We start from the raw sequence: 15,208 nt of genomic DNA on the forward strand, positions 1-15,208 counted from the left end.
TCGGGAGGGGGAATTGGGTCACGGGAAAAAAGTAAAAAAGGAAACCCACCTCCATTGCCTCAAACAGAAAAGAGAAGAGAGAAAACAGAAAAAAATAAAACAAGATTTGAAAATCAAGCCATTAATGTGCAATAAATCAATTATGAAATCGAGTCATTATTGAAATTAATTACTTAGTCATACACTTAATTCGGGATGCAAATAATTAATAGTAGTAAGTTTTTTAACCGTGTCTCTACCATTAAAGGAAAGTTGGGGACTGCACGTGGTACGCCAAACTCCCCTCCACTTGATCCCCTCTACAAAAAAAACCATCCCCCCTTCCCACACGCACAAAGAAAACCCACCTTCCTTGCCTCATGCAAGAAAAAAAGACACCATATGCCCCTGTCTTTTTCTTCTTCGCGGCCCCCTCGACGAGAGCCGACGCCGCGGCCGTAGGTTTCCTAGCTCTGTTGCCATCGGCGGGAGCGGCGGGAGGGCAGCCGACAGTCGTCGAAGAGGCAGTGGCCACCACGGCGGACTTGGTCGCGGTTGGAGCAGATGCTTCTGACCAGTGAAGATTCCCCAACCTCTTTTCGGTGCGGGCAACAGCGCAGGGTTGGTTACCGGCGGGGACAAGCTGGCGGCAGTGGCCAGCGGGGTGGCGAAAGGGTCTTGGCAACCCATTTCGGCGACGGGACAGTCATTAGTGGCGACGGTGGCGCGTGGGGCAATGACGGCGGGAAGGAAGCAGCAGCGAATGCGGGAGAAAGAGGCGGGCCAGTTTTTACTCGGCAGCGCGGGCATCGGGTATATTTAGACTCCAGCTAAGTGCGGAGTGAAATTTTATTTCTCTGTAGACCTTTAGGGATCAGAGACCTTTAGGGGATCGACTAGAGTTGCTCTTGGGATCGACTAGAGTTGCTCTAAAAGAGCAGGATTGGGGGCCGGATTTGCGATGTCCGGTTGTAGATACTCTTAAGTAGTCCTGGCCATCTGAGGCACGGCCCTGTCGGCCCACCCAGGCCCTGCCCTAAAATCCAGGGCCTAGGCCCGATGGGCTTGCCCGTGGGCCGGGCTTGGGTCTGAGTTTTGAGCCACAAGCAGGGCCTGGACGGGCTTGGGCTTGGCATATTAGCATTTTAAGGAAGAGGCCCGGGCCACTACCCTAAGCCCTAATGGCTTTTTAGGGCTTATTACCAGATGGGCCAGGCTTGGGCTTGAAAAGTAGGCCCGATGGTAGGGCCTGGGAGGGCCTGGGCCTCATTTTTTTGCTGTGGGCTTTTTTAGGCCTGGCCCAAGCCCGGCCCGGCCCGGCCCATGGCCAGATATACTCTTAAGGCAGAAAAGCCCAGTGATCAACATCAAGAGAGCACACGGTAGACATCGTGTCCATAGCAATCGCCGACAAATAACAGCCGAAGAATCTGGCGGAAACAGAACTACAGGCAGTCGCTAACAGTCACGAGAAGTAAAGTCACAATCATCAAACATCGCGGAAGGGATCACAGGAACGATCGAACCAAGGGGGGAAGCTAGCAGGAATCATCAGCCATGGTACGAAATATACGCCGATCAATCTGCGAACATATGTTTCGAGGTGAAAAAAACAACAAGAATCTGCGGACATGTGCAAGGCCGACTAAGCCATGAGCGAGGGGGGCGAGCGAGCGGTCCCTGATCAGCGAGGAATCAGCAGGGTATCTTGGAGGTGAACCACGTCATGACGTGGAGCGGCGCCTTGACGAGCTCCACCGCCGCCTCCAGCAGCAGCGTCACGCACAGGCAGCACGGGCAGATGCACGAGATGGGCAGCCTGTGTTACAGCACGCACCAAACATCAGACCAACAGCCAGGTTGGCGGTGGCAAATCGCGCGGAACGAGGAGGAGGAGGAGGAAACGTACCCGATGATCCAGATGATGGCGCCGACGATGGAGACGAGGACGGCGAGGAGCGCGAAGGGCAGGCCGAGCAGGAACCCGAGCGGCCGACAGCCGTGCTCGTGCTCGCGGTCGCCGCCGCCGCAACAGCAGCACATCTTCCCCTGATCCTCTTCCCTTTTCACTTTCCCTTTCCCCGGCGCGCGTACGAGGCAGGCGAAGCGAGGCTGGTCAGATCGGCGCCGGCGGCTGTCACGCGTCGGGGTGGTTAGGCGTGGGGAACACAGTACGAGTAGCTATATAGCGTCAGGGAGGAGAGGAGACGGGCCGGCTCTGCGGTCGCTTTCCGGCGCGGCGAGTTTTGATTTATCCGCGTGCGGCAAGGTCGGCAATAATGCGCCGCAGTGGGCAGGCGGCAGCGAGGAAATCCGGCAAGGGCGATCCCGGGCCGTCGGTAGGCGAACGGACGACCGAGATGGCCACGGAAGCTGCCCGGAAGGACCCTTGGGCAGCTGCAACGGCCCGGTGACGCGATGCGTTGGTGCGACGTCAGTGTTTGACCACTGAGGCGGCTCTATTTTGGGGGATAACGTGACGACGCCGGCGACCGGAGACGCGTGCCGGCGCGCGACCGGGTGGGTTTAGTCTGGGGGCATTGGACTAATCACAGTATGACACGGCGGGCGGGGTTGGAAGAACGGGCGGCGACCGATCGCCCGTGGCGGTTGCGCCACCGGCTCCCACGTGCCCGTTTGGTCTCTCCAGCCGTCAGCCGGTACACACGGCCGCTGGCCAGTTCATCCCAACTCAATAATTCCGCTTCCTTTCCAGACAGATACTACTCAACAAACTCAAATGCTCCCTGACAACATCGGAACACTACAAAATGGCAGAGGAAAGCTCAGTGAGACGGGATTTCAGGACTGTAAAGCTTGAACTTTCAGGGTGACAAGGGATCAGATCGGATCGACAATATCCTATATATTGATTTAATAGCATCGTGGTCAACTGTAACACATATCCGCTGATACATCACAGAATGTGAAACTTTTGGCCTTCCACTGAACTGTAGCTGACATGAACTGGTTACACTTTGTCCATTGTTCTTCGGCTCTTGCAGCTCAGGCCAACAACACCTCGCCTCCCAGCAGCAAATTATGCCTCAAGCAGGTAAGAGTCTTGATGACTACTGTACAGGTCACGGACCGTGCAAATTTGAGGCGTTTGCGCATCTGTCCTGATCATTCACCAAAGTAAATACACAACTGAATCATCATTTTTCCGAACTGAAGACAGAAATTGGTGTTTAGCAGCACAAGTCTACGATGATTTGTTCAATTGTGTATCGTGTCATCAACTCATTGGAGAAACATATGTGTACGTGACACGGAAACAACAAAACTGGATTTGCTTTAAGGGGCAATATTGCTCGGTATCATTACAAAGATCACGGAAGAGAATATCATCCATGGTGTCACTAGCATGTGGCCTCAGGCCCCACATGACGTCCTTACATTGGATGGTATTGAGCTAATGCTTTCTATTTTTACCACGAAAACATTAGGAGAGTTTCCTACTGCAAATGCTTTCTTACTTTAGTGAAGACTCAAACCTATATTGAGAAAAAACATAAGAAAAAATTACTACATGAGGTCTGCATGTTGCGTGTTGTGGAATGCGTATATACATAAAAAAGAATATACAAGTACATTTTGTCCTTGACGTTTGACCAGGTGTATATTAGACTAATTTTTTCAGGATCGCTATTCTGGCAAAGGGGATGAAAGTGGCTCAATCAATACATCCGTCCATTTCATTCAATTGGTAGTATACTTCCTGCTAATTGCTGTCCATAGTCCTTGTATTAGTTGTGACTTGTGAAGCAAAATAACTAGGATGGGGCAGGGGATACCCCTGCCCAACTTTCCTAATTATGGGTTATGGCCCATCAAAAAATTTGAGGCTAAGGAAACTTTGTGCGTCCCTAATCCCTGGCTTGTGAAGCCAACTGGCAGGCAGGACCCCACTGTCAACAACTTGAACACTTAGTGAGGTTTGTTTCCTACAATCATTCAAAGTGCACATATAGCTCAATCAGCTGATGCATACTAGCATAACAAAAAAAAAGTTTCTTATCTTTTTCATAGATGTGATCATGCATATCAAATTAAAAAGGTCCAATAAGTAGAATATAGGCAAAGGACAAGGTGACCAACCTAACCAAGGTTAGTCAGGGATGTAAGCAGCTTGGTGGCGGTTGGCATCAAAATAAACCAAGAAAAAGGTATCAGTGTGCTAGAATATCTGTGTAGTACCTACCAAGTCTCTCAAGTATTCGTCAGGTGAGATTTTAGCCATTCAAATTAGCATTCTCTTTCTCCATCTCAATAACACATGCTAGCCTATCATGCACCTGTGAGGTACATACCACAAGTTAGATACATCAAAACACACCGGATAAACAATAAATGGTCCCTCACCTCTGAAAGGTTGCTTGCAACTTCAGGTTTAAGCATCTCATCATACCTGAAAAACATCAACAATATGACTTATTCATATATACACGCAAGACTTCAAGATTCAGTCACAGTTTAGTCAAAGCTTACCATTCTCGAGGTATACCAGCTTCATCACGAGACTGATAGTTAAATGGACCCCTCATTACAACATCATGCTCCTTTATCAGATCTGGGATGTTAAAGAGAACAATCCATGAATCAACATAATTTCATGAAATTGTATTTAGGTGGATCATAAAGAAGCAACCTAACCTCTAAAAGCAGCACCAGGGACACGGCCCATCATTTCGCACACTTTCAGAAACCAATATAAACCTACAGAAACATGTGCAAGCTCTTCCTCTGCTACTTTTGCCACAATGTCTGCAGATCTATGGTCCGCAAAGCCAATTAACTTTTGGACTAGTCTCGGTCCAGCATCAAGGCCTCTAGCTTCCTATTAAGGTTCTAATCATCAACATATTGGTCAAGTGTACTAAATCGAAATTCTTCACCAAATACTGTCATCTAAAAAGATTCGGAGACTCATGGTTCAAATTGAGCAGGTTATGACAATGTATTTTTGACAGTGCAACAGAGAAGGAAGATGATCTGGCACCTGTACTAGAGGTATAACTGCCATCCGTGCAGAAACATCACTTGAGGATTTTGCACACTCCCTCCACAGAAGATTGTGGACAGGCATATCACCATATCTGCCCACAGAAAACTGTTACAGATTTACAACAATCTGACATAGCTCATATAGAAAACTATGACATATGACAAGTAGACAACAGGTAGAACTATCAGTGGACAGAGATTTCGCATCAATTCAATATTCACACTTCCGCATTCTCTCTGCTGCTCACCTGAAGCCAAGCTCGGCAAGCCGCTGTGAATACCACCGAAAATGCCGGCTCTCATCGTCAGCCACACGCGCAAAGAAGCCATCTCCCAGGGTGTCCCGGAGCGGCGAGAACCGCACCACAGTGTCCCAAGCAAGGTCGATCGCATTGAGCTCGACATGCGCCAGGTTGTGGAGCATGTACGCGTTTAGCGGTACCCCCATCGCCTTGTGCGTGGGGACCTCCTTCTGAGTCACCTGCAGCAGCAAGAGCACCACACACCCAACCTGCTCGATGAAATGCCTCGACGAAGAGAGCAACAAGGTGGATGGAGCATTTACCGCGAGGGGCTTTTCCGGCCTGGCGGGGTGGTCCGGGGCCCGGGCGAGGCCCACGGGGAGCCCGCCTGCCGCCCACCGGGAGAAGGCGGCGTGGGTGAGGTGCGCCTTGGCGAGGGGGTCGGCGGTGGACAGCACGAGGGCGCCCATCTCGGCCAAGGACGAGCCGTCGCCGACTCCGGCGCCGGCTTCTGGCGCGCCCGCCTTGTCCGTGTTCGGGACGCAGGGGCCGTTGGGGCCCCACGAGCGGAGGTCGCTGGGAGGGGCCCGGCGCCAGGTGTGAAGGCCCGGCCATGGGAGCGGTGAGGCGGCAGAGGCCCCGGCGGCGAGGAGGCGGCGGCGCGTGGAGCCACGCGCTAGCGGCAGCGCCGGAAGGCGCCCAAGCGGGACCATTTGGCCGGTGGAGCGGTTTCGAGCTTTGGAGGTGGTGTTGTGGCGTGTGGGAGGTTTACGGCTAGGATAGATAATGAGATGGATGAACAAAGGCCATGTCAAAGGCCAGGTCCTCCGTGAGTTGGGCTATTTTGCAGGAAAACAAACTAAAACCGGGTTGCATAGCACCACTTATTCACCGCATAAAGTGAATCAATTGGAATTGTGGGGAGACAAACTCAGAACCATGAGATCATCCTAGACGGTTACTGTTGAGAGCCAACAGTAAAGAACCAGTTACTCAGATCACTTGTTCACTGACGTGTAGGCTTCAGAAAAGCAAAACGACTGTGCTACTTTTCTACTGCCCCCACATTGAGGTAAAATGTTTCAGCTTCACCCGCAAAAAAAAAAAAAAAAAAAGTTTCAGCTTAGAGCAACCAGAGCAATGGGGAAAATGAATTATCCATGCTATTCCGACGCAACATAAATTACAGACTAGCTAGTTCCAAAATAAAACAAAAGGAATTAACCAACTATAACAATTTTACAATCTTACAACAGGGTGAGGTCTCCAGGTTCCTGGTCTTCACCGGCTGTCTTTACTTGCCCAATTTGCAGGTGTCTTCTATCCAATTGTCAGATAACTTCCAGCGAATGACTAAGTAAACGCAGCACTCTACAATAGTTACATAACTGCAAATAATGGTACAGACGCATGAAATGCATGCGTGATCTCCGGCATCCACTATTTTGAGGCTAAAAAGACCAAACAGCAACACGGACAGCAGCAGTTGTCGTTAGGCTTCCCTACATGACCAAAATTTACAGATGGCAACATTGAATCGTGTCGGCAAATATCATGCCAGAATCTTTGGTGAACTTACAGGTTATCATCATCTTCTGTCTGACGTTAAGATCTGCAAACATTAAGGAAATCGGAGATGTTAGGTTCAACATTTTGGACCATAAGATTTCTATCGATCTAAAGACTGCACATAGGGCTAGATACATTTTAAATAACAAACGACACGCACTTTGTTGTGCTTGCGTCACAACATATGTTCAAAAAAATTAAATGCTCTGCTCAGATGTATTTTTGGACATTAATCTCGACAAAAGGGTTGAAATATGAAATAGATATGAAGAAGTAACACTAATTGCCAAGAATATTTGTTGTGAGATGAATCTATGAGCATGAACCATGTCATGATATTTTCATACAAAATCTCAAAAAGCAAAATTTAGGTGTCGTTTTGGACGGCACAAGTACGTCAATGCCACAGTTTCAAACTGTACTCCCTCAGTTTATAAATATAATAGACTGCACATAGGGCTAGATAAATTTTAGATAACAAAAGGCGTGCACTTTGCTGTGCTTGCGTCACGACATATATTCAAAAGAATTAAATGCTCTGCTCAGATGTATTTTCAGTAATGCAGTATGTTTGCCCTTTTGCAACCAGACTGTTTGGACTTTGGAGCACTAGTGTAATACTACCTCCTTTCCAAATATAAGAAGTTTTGGCAGTTCAATTTAACTGCCAAAACGTCTTATATTAGGTATTTTATATAGGATAATGAAAATCTCAAAAAGTATGCAAATTATCTACTCCCGCCGTCCCACAATATAAGAGCATTTTTTACACTAGTGGTAGTATATTATATATTTACATATGGCTTGAAAATAGTGTTCCATAGCACATGCTTTTTATCAAAATGAAGTAGGCACACACCAAAATTGTTGTACTTAGTTTTGATGCCAGGTTTAGTGATTTTAACAAATCATATGCAGGCAAATTTGGATACATTACTTATTCTAATGCATCTAGGCTTTACTCTAGTTCAATATATAGAAACAAGCCGAACAAAACAAAATGTAGCAGCCCTAGCTCAAGAAGATTCAGATAGTATGAAAATTATCCCTGTCTACTTTAACTAATGGGAAACGCTGCTCATCAGCCGGTCGATAATCACGCCCGCGTCCGCCTCCTCGATTCTGCGCCACGCGTCTCCTGTGCCCCCACCTCTGCGTCTTTTGCAACAGTGTCGTACCTTGTCCCCATCTCTCTCAATCCTTTCGTCCCGAATCAGCACCACATGGAGACGCTCGCCGCGTGCCAGTGCTCGCCACCGGCCCGCTTCGGCAGCCGTCGTTCGCCGGCAAGGCCGGCCTTCACCGCCCCACTTCCATTCCTCCTTTATTTCTTCGCCGCCTCACTTGTCGTGGCTGGGCAGCCGGCTGCTCTGCCGCTCACATCTCTCCTGCCCTGCATCTAGATCGGGCGAGCCGTCACCCGACGTCAGTGACTGAGATCTGCACGGCCCGGTCGTCGTTCCAGCGGCGCGTGGTGCAGCGCACAGCGTCTTCGTCGCCGCTGTCGGTGTCGGGGAGCCCTCCCTGCTGGATCCGCCCCAGCCTTGCGCGTCATGTTTCCGAAACAAAGCTCTTATTGCAATATAGTCAACGATGTTTCTGAAACAAAGCTCTTGCTGCAAAGAGGGATCATACGCAGAGATGCTTTGCAACGTCACCAATGTTTCTAAAACAAATCTCTTGTTGCAATAAGCACCGATGTGTTTCTGAAACAAAGCTTTTGTTGCAATAGTCACCATTGTTTCCAAAACAATACTCTTGTTGCGAAGAGGGATCCTACGTTGAGCAACCTAGATCGGACGGCTCGCGAGGCGGCGGATGTTTTAAAAAGATCCGCCGGCTGACGCATAGCACAGCCTTGAATAATTTGAGCAGCTTCTCAAAAGTTCACCCGCAAATTAGGAATGTTTTATTGCAGTAGTCCAATACCAGTATTGAATGATCAAATTAACATTGCATTGATGCGCTTGTGACAGTAATTAGTGAATCTGCAGTGTGAATATCACAGCATGTTTCCTTTGGTTGCTACTCGAGACAAACATCGCCACAAACACTACAGCTGGATTCATAACAGTTTAGTCAAAGTTTACGAGTAAATTTATATTCTTGGTCCACAGTAGAACTGCAGAACGTAGCCACCGAAACTGCAAAACTAACTGCCACTTGGACGATACTAATGACAGCCACTACAACTATACTAGTAACAATAGGCTGGACCAACATGGCCATTTATAGAAAGCTCATGAGAATAGGGAAAAACATGTAGCTATCTCTATGTTATTTCGAAAGCCATTATCCATAATCAGCAAAGCTGGTAATGTTAAATGAACTCAATATTAATCCCTCCAAGTATTTAAACTGTATCCTGCAATTTCCAATGAGGACATTTTATAGTAGTTTAGAGTTTAACAAACAAATGAACTGGAGCCCCAGAAGATAACTGCTAACTAAGTTTAACAGAATAGTTAAAGACTGATACATGTTCGAGTATAAGCATTGTAATATGTGACCACTGTAATGTATAACTTGGACAGGCTCATCCCAAATAAGCACTGTAGAAGTACTAAAATCCAACTTGTAGAAAAAAGCGTGCCATATTTTTTTTTGTAAAAATTAAATCATTTTCAAACATTTCTAGTTGGAAAAGGAAAGAGTCCATAGCAGTAGACTATAGCAGAAACACATGGGAAATGAATTATAACTCTAAATACAATTTATACTTAAAATCATGTGATGGACTTGACACTTGACACCACTATTCAAGGCAAGTGATTCACATCAAATATCCCCCTTTTCAATAGGTGTTTGGGGATTGTGCCCTGGGCCACACTAGCCTTGCCAGAACGTTGCCAGGAGCGAGCCTGGATCATGTTTGGTTACCACCCTAGTTTGCTCCCCACCAGGCGCAGGCCACCAAAAACGGACACCTGGGGGCATGCACCATCCTTCCTCTTTTCGGATGGCATTTCCTCCTGCTAATCACACGGGTGAACTTTTCTCCTCCTTCGGAACTAGTCGCAGATGCCAACACCAAAGTCCCAAAATGAGTCGTCACAAATGCAATTGAGAAGGCGTCAGAGTTAAGAAGTCCCTATCAGAATCGCTAGCCCACTGCCGGTGCAGATGCAATGGAGCCACTGCAGGTCGAAATCAGGCATCTGTGTTTGCAACTGAGAAGCCATGAGTCGCAACTCTGCAAGCAAACGACTGTGATCCTTGGTGAAGCAGATATCAGTGGCCGGTCTTGCTGTACTCGCCCGCTCATGCTGGCTTTGTCCAGAGGCAGGCAAGGGAGAGGGATCCATGCTCCAACGCTACGTCGAATGCGTCGAGAAGCTACCTGATGAGGAGCGCGTCCACAGGAGATATCAATTTAAACTACAGCTTTCTTTCTTTCGTCAAAGAGCATGTCATGTGGTTTCGCTATCTAATGTACATGCACTTAGCATAGTTATGCTTCCTCACCAACAACACACAGTTATGCTCTTTATGTGTTTTTCTCAGGCCAGAACTCTAATCGAACACCACAACTTCAACAGCGCAGGAATAGGCAAAAATCATTTGATTTTGGGGCTACCTTTAGGTACCTATTTTTACCAACCATGGAGTTGCATGGAGTCCAGCCCGCAAACCAAACAAGCCATAAGACCATCTGCAAACTTCTTTGACTTTCTAAAAATTATCAAGATGCCTCTTTTATTGAAAAGGAATGATTATTTCTTTCACTAATATACCATAAATTATTACGTGTCATAGATGATTTAAGATATATGAACCTTCTCAGCTAAATAATAAGATATATGAACCTTCTCAGCTAAATATTCTGCATCATTGCATGGCAATCCAATAATATACTTGTGATCCTACCTACTCCACGAGCATGTAAGGAAAGTTACTGCATCACGTCTTACCTATGACCAAGAGCAAGGTCATCCTCTAGGCTCTAGCATATCCATTTTATTTCTAACCTACAAGCTAACAGCAATAACGCAAGACTGGTATGGATGATGCCTGCTGTTTGTACAATAGGTGGTCTCAAATAGTACATCCAGCTATCTGCAGACATCAAACCATCACATTCTGGTTCTTCTTACTTGTTTCAAAGATGCACATGGCCCGAACGTCATGAACATGATGAACTCTTGCGGCACGCGCTGCAACCACTTTGACATGTCTACCTTCGCCATCCAGGAAGGATCACCTGTGCTGGGGAGGAAGTGGGGATGTAGCTGTCCAGACTTTCGCATCGGGGTGGAAGGAGGAGGACTGAGGCCAGAGCCTGTTTATTGCTTGCTGCCACTGCCACCCTCCCGCATGCACTTCTGGCGCTGCGGCCTTCGGGGAAGGCAGCCGCCGCCCCATGGGGAGGGGTCCGGGACCATCGCGTGGGAGAGCAAGACCAGTGGCGAAAATAGACGTGTCAAAGTGGTTGATTTGGTCAGATTGATGGCTAGTGGCATCAGGGTAGGTTTTGTGCAAATAGGAGGGCCACTAAATTAGAAGAGATGGCCTTTGGGGGTGGTTTGTGCGAAATGTCACCGCATGGCAGTAGTCAACCTGCCACCCGTGCAAGTCAAAGCTGATGTAGCGTGGATAGGACTGCGAGTGACACTTAGCAAACTTTTAGGACCCAGATATGCATTTTCATAGTATTGGGACTAACTTGACACACCACAAATAGTTTGAGGACTTGCGGTGTAGTTTACTTAATATTGTATTATTGATAGTTAAGCCTAGTACAACACAACCGGTTATACTGGCTTGATCTACTTAGCTGCTTATTTATCAGTAAGTTAGCATCCTCTGCATGTCAGGTAACAAATCTAAGTCAATATAGTGTTTCCTACTAAACTAAAGGTTCAAAAGCTAAGCAACTTGCCAAAGCATGGATTTTCTCATTATGCTTGTTAATGCTTTGTGGCTTGGGTGTGTTTTGCATGCATTTCAAGACAAAATACAAAAACAAAATTATTGGAAAACAAACGTGAGGAAATATATATACCTGGCCTATAGATGTTACGATTTGGGTGACTGTGCAGCATCAGATCCATCTGCTGATGAACTATCAGAATCCGTATCTGCACATGCTTCTCAAGGTAAATACCATGTGTTTTGCATATACTTCTAAAGAAAAGCTTGTATAGAATCTTGCACAGTTTATTATTCTTGTTATAAATTTCTGCCAAACGAGAGTGTTTACCACTGGAGGAAGACCCTGATTCACTGCTAGAGCTTCCAGAACTACTTGATCTACCGACATTATCTCCTTTCTGATCTTCCAAATGAGCAGGTGATGATGAACCCATATATCTCCCATTGTCATCTGATAGGTGAGAAAACTTATGTGTTACACTTACACTGCACAAAAATATGCTACAAACAAGTAACCATAACATTTATAGTAGTAGCCGACACATTTGTTCTGATCTGGAAGGCAACAATAATAGTTACAAAAATGCTCTAAGGGTGTGTGTTTAGTCTTGCCTGCTGCAATTTCCTTATGTGGTTCAGCTTCAACCATAGGTGGTTCAACATCAACCACATCAACTACATCAACTGCTTCTGGTTCTGGGATCTGTAATTGCAGGACACTGGTAAGTACCCATATTGCTTAGCAATTCACAAACACCTATTATTACTATCTATAAAAAACATACCGTATTGTGTACTGTGCGCATCTGATCCTGCTCTCCCTCATCATGCCTTGCATGCTCAATCTTCTCCAAATCCGGCTCATGGTCGGACTCATCCTGCCTTACTACGGAAAGCTCGGCCTTCCGCTTATTCTTGGTTATACTTTTCTTGTAGTTTGTCACAAACCTATCAAGCTCCCATAATGTCTCAACATCAAAGCTATCTATATCAACCTCAATCTCATCGTCATGCTGATTGAGTGATGAGTTCCTCTTCTTTATGATCTGTACAACATTATCGAGCTTCTCAGCTGGCAAGTCCTGGAGGTCGTTACTAAGCCGCTGCTTCTCCCAGAACGTCATCTCCCTCTTATTAGGATCCCTTGCCTTTGGCTTCTTTAAAACTGGGGGTCTGGCGGTACCAGTGTGCGGCTTCGGGGGAGCCTCCAATGCTGCAGCATGCGCTGTGGAGTCAGACCTCTCTAGTACTCTAGCATTATCCATCTCCCTCTCTCTCTCCCTCTCCCTCTGCTTCTGCTTCTTGGGTGGGGCAGATGATGGTGTGTGTGGCTGCGGTGACAGCTGTGCCATCTCAGCTTCAATCTCTGGCCACTTCTCCTCGAACATATTTAGAAGCTGCTCGGCCATGAAATACACATCCTGCCCCTTGGGGTTGTACTTCATGGCGTTCTGAAAAGTCAGACGGACTTCTGTTGCGAACTCCCGCGGCGACTTGTAGTGCCCGGCGGCCAGCCGTGACTTGACGGTGCCGAGGTCCATGGGCTTGGTGATGATGGTGTGGTAATCGTGCAGGCCAAGCGCGCTGGCGTCGACCGGCACGTTGAACACCCAGCCGTGCTTGTGCTTCATCAGCCTCGCAAGCACCACGGCGCAGCTCCTGAACACGGGAGCGTAGAGCTTGCGCCGCGCCTCCGCCGAGCCGGACGGGTTCGGGGGACCCTTCTTGGACTTGTGCTTGGAGACGGACGGGTGCGGCGGGAGCGGGGTGGAGGGGTCAGTGGCGGAGAGCGCGGAGGAGGGGGCGGGAGCGGGGAGGGAGCTTATGCGCTTGTAGGCGGCGCGCACCTGTGCGAGCTCCGCGGAGAGGCGGCGCCGGAGCTCTCGTCGCGTGGCCGGCGTCGAGGGGAGCGAGAAGGTGACGGTGGGGATCAGCGGGCCATTGTGAGCGTCGAAGGAGCGGGCCTTGGAGGATTTGGGGCCGGGGCCGTGAGATTTGCGGGAGTAAGCCTTGCCGGAAGGCGACGGCGGGCCGGAGGTCATTTGCGCGGGTCAACGGCGGCGGCGAATCGGGGACGGCGGCGGATCGGGGGCTGCGATTTGGGGATTTGGCGGAGGACCGAGGCGAGATGGGAACACAAAGCCAAGGGGTTCGGTGAGGGCTTGGTGTCGTTGGCCGCAGGTGGTGGGGGCAGCTCCTCTCCTGCTACTGTGGGAGGGAGGGGTCGGCTTTTTTCCCAGTCCAAAACGTTTTTTCTTTTCTTTTGCTTACTTATTTTTTTCTATTTTGATTTGGATGAAACTCCATTCCTGGCTGGAGTGCTGTTAAAAAATCGGTTATTTTTACCTCGTTTTTGGCGTGTGCCGCAGTGGATGAAACGAGATAAGTGCGGATTTTGTATACCACCCGAATTTCAGAATAAGAAAAATGGGACCATTCGTGCATCATGTAAGTAATCACCCATATTATCTTGTGTAATTATTTTACTAATAAATATTGATTAGTATTTTGTTTGCGCGTAAAATTTCATGATGAAATGCCATCGGTTTTGTTAAGCTATTAGAGCATCTCTAGCAGACCTCTTAGAGCAACTCTAGCAGACCTCTTAGAGCATATCTACGGGTTCGCGATGCGTTTGCGGGTCGAAACCCTATCCCTCGCCGCCGCCGAGCTCCGCAATTTCCCACTCCCCTCCTCACATTTCTCGCCGTCTGCGAGCCCCTTCCGCCTCCAGCCGCCATGTGGGGCCACATGTGGAGCTCCGGACGTGGCTCCGGGAGCAGATCCCGCGGCGGCAGCGACCCCGAGCGCGAGCGGTGCGTCCGGTTCGGACGGCGCGAGGAAGCACGGAGCGAGGAATTGGACCAACCACGGCCGCCGAGCTTCCGCGTCCGTGAGACGGACGAATACGACCATCGGCACGGCCTTACGTCGTCCTCTGCAGCGAGATCTTCCTACGCCAGGAGCTCCTCCTCTTCCGGCGTGGGCCTTCTCCCCGTGAAGAGGGAGTGGTCGGAGGAGCCGAAGGAGATTGAGTTCGTCCCCATCAAGGAGGAGACCGAGGAGCTCGGTCGCCGCGGAGTCGTCGGGCCGGAGGACTTCGTCGCCGATGTCGACGCGGTCGCGGCCGCCATTGCCGAGCAGAGCTTGCGCGAGGAGGCGGAGTGCCGGCGCCATCAAGAGGAGCTCGAAGACCTCGTGTTCTAGCAGGCGGTCGCGGCCAACCTCACCGCCAAGGAGAAGGACGACGAGTGGCGGCGCATCCACGAGGAGCAGAGGGATAAGTACATCGACCTCGGCAACTCCGGCGAGGAGGATTGAGCTCCTCCACGGCGTCGTCCATGGCCGCGAGCTCGCCGCCGTGAGATCCTCACCCCCTCTAGTACTAGTACTGATGTAGTATGTAGTATGAACTAGTGTTTGTAGTGTTTGATCATGTAAATTATATGTAGCATGTGCCGCGAAACTGTTTTTTCAAATTATGCAGTTTCATCTACGGTATCTGTTAGGCCGTGCTCGTTCTCGACCCACAAACTGGA

The 15,208-nt window shown here is 48.8% G+C and overlaps 3 protein-coding genes across 9 annotated transcripts; all 3 read right to left on the reverse strand.

Moving 5' to 3' along the window:
• Window positions 1–1,361: 1,361 nt before the first annotated feature.
• LOC123069220 (signaling peptide TAXIMIN 1) lies at window positions 1,362–2,188 on the reverse strand. Its single transcript, XM_044492012.1, has 2 exons — window positions 1,889–2,188; window positions 1,362–1,798 (listed from the first exon to the last, which is right to left on the reverse strand). The coding sequence occupies exons 1-2, from the start codon at window positions 2,020–2,022 to the stop codon at window positions 1,675–1,677; spliced, it is 258 nt and encodes an 85-aa protein (XP_044347947.1). The 5' UTR covers window positions 2,023–2,188; the 3' UTR covers window positions 1,362–1,674.
• Window positions 2,189–2,784: 596 nt separating this feature from the next.
• Window positions 2,785–6,159, reverse strand: LOC123069219 (uncharacterized protein HI_0077). 7 transcript variants are annotated; one of them, XM_044492008.1, is made up of 8 exons: window positions 5,552–6,159; window positions 5,235–5,467; window positions 4,982–5,078; window positions 4,636–4,819; window positions 4,471–4,552; window positions 4,345–4,390; window positions 4,184–4,277; window positions 2,785–3,096 (listed from the first exon to the last, which is right to left on the reverse strand). In XM_044492008.1, exons 1-7 carry the CDS (start codon window positions 5,939–5,941, stop codon window positions 4,215–4,217), a joined length of 1,095 nt encoding a protein of 364 aa, XP_044347943.1. In that variant the 5' UTR covers window positions 5,942–6,159; the 3' UTR covers window positions 2,785–3,096; window positions 4,184–4,214. The 7 variants fall into 7 exon arrangements, 5 of the variants coding, with proteins under 5 accessions (XP_044347943.1, XP_044347941.1, XP_044347945.1 ...); XM_044492006.1 differs by having other exon boundaries at window positions 2,785–3,101; XM_044492010.1 differs by lacking the exon at window positions 2,785–3,096 and adding an exon at window positions 3,271–3,476.
• A 210-nt stretch (window positions 6,160–6,369) lies between these two features.
• On the reverse strand, window positions 6,370–13,862 carry LOC123069218 (transcription factor GTE3, chloroplastic). The gene is made up of 5 exons (XM_044492005.1): window positions 12,455–13,862; window positions 12,282–12,372; window positions 11,998–12,120; window positions 11,800–11,875; window positions 6,370–6,840 (listed from the first exon to the last, which is right to left on the reverse strand). Exons 1-4 carry the CDS (start codon window positions 13,709–13,711, stop codon window positions 11,814–11,816), a joined length of 1,533 nt encoding a protein of 510 aa, XP_044347940.1. The 5' UTR covers window positions 13,712–13,862; the 3' UTR covers window positions 6,370–6,840; window positions 11,800–11,813.
• Between the last annotated feature and the right edge of the window lie 1,346 nt (window positions 13,863–15,208).

This window comes from Triticum aestivum, chromosome 3B (assembly GCF_018294505.1).
Source record: "Triticum aestivum cultivar Chinese Spring chromosome 3B, IWGSC CS RefSeq v2.1, whole genome shotgun sequence".
Taxonomy (NCBI): Eukaryota; Viridiplantae; Streptophyta; class Magnoliopsida; order Poales; family Poaceae; genus Triticum; species Triticum aestivum.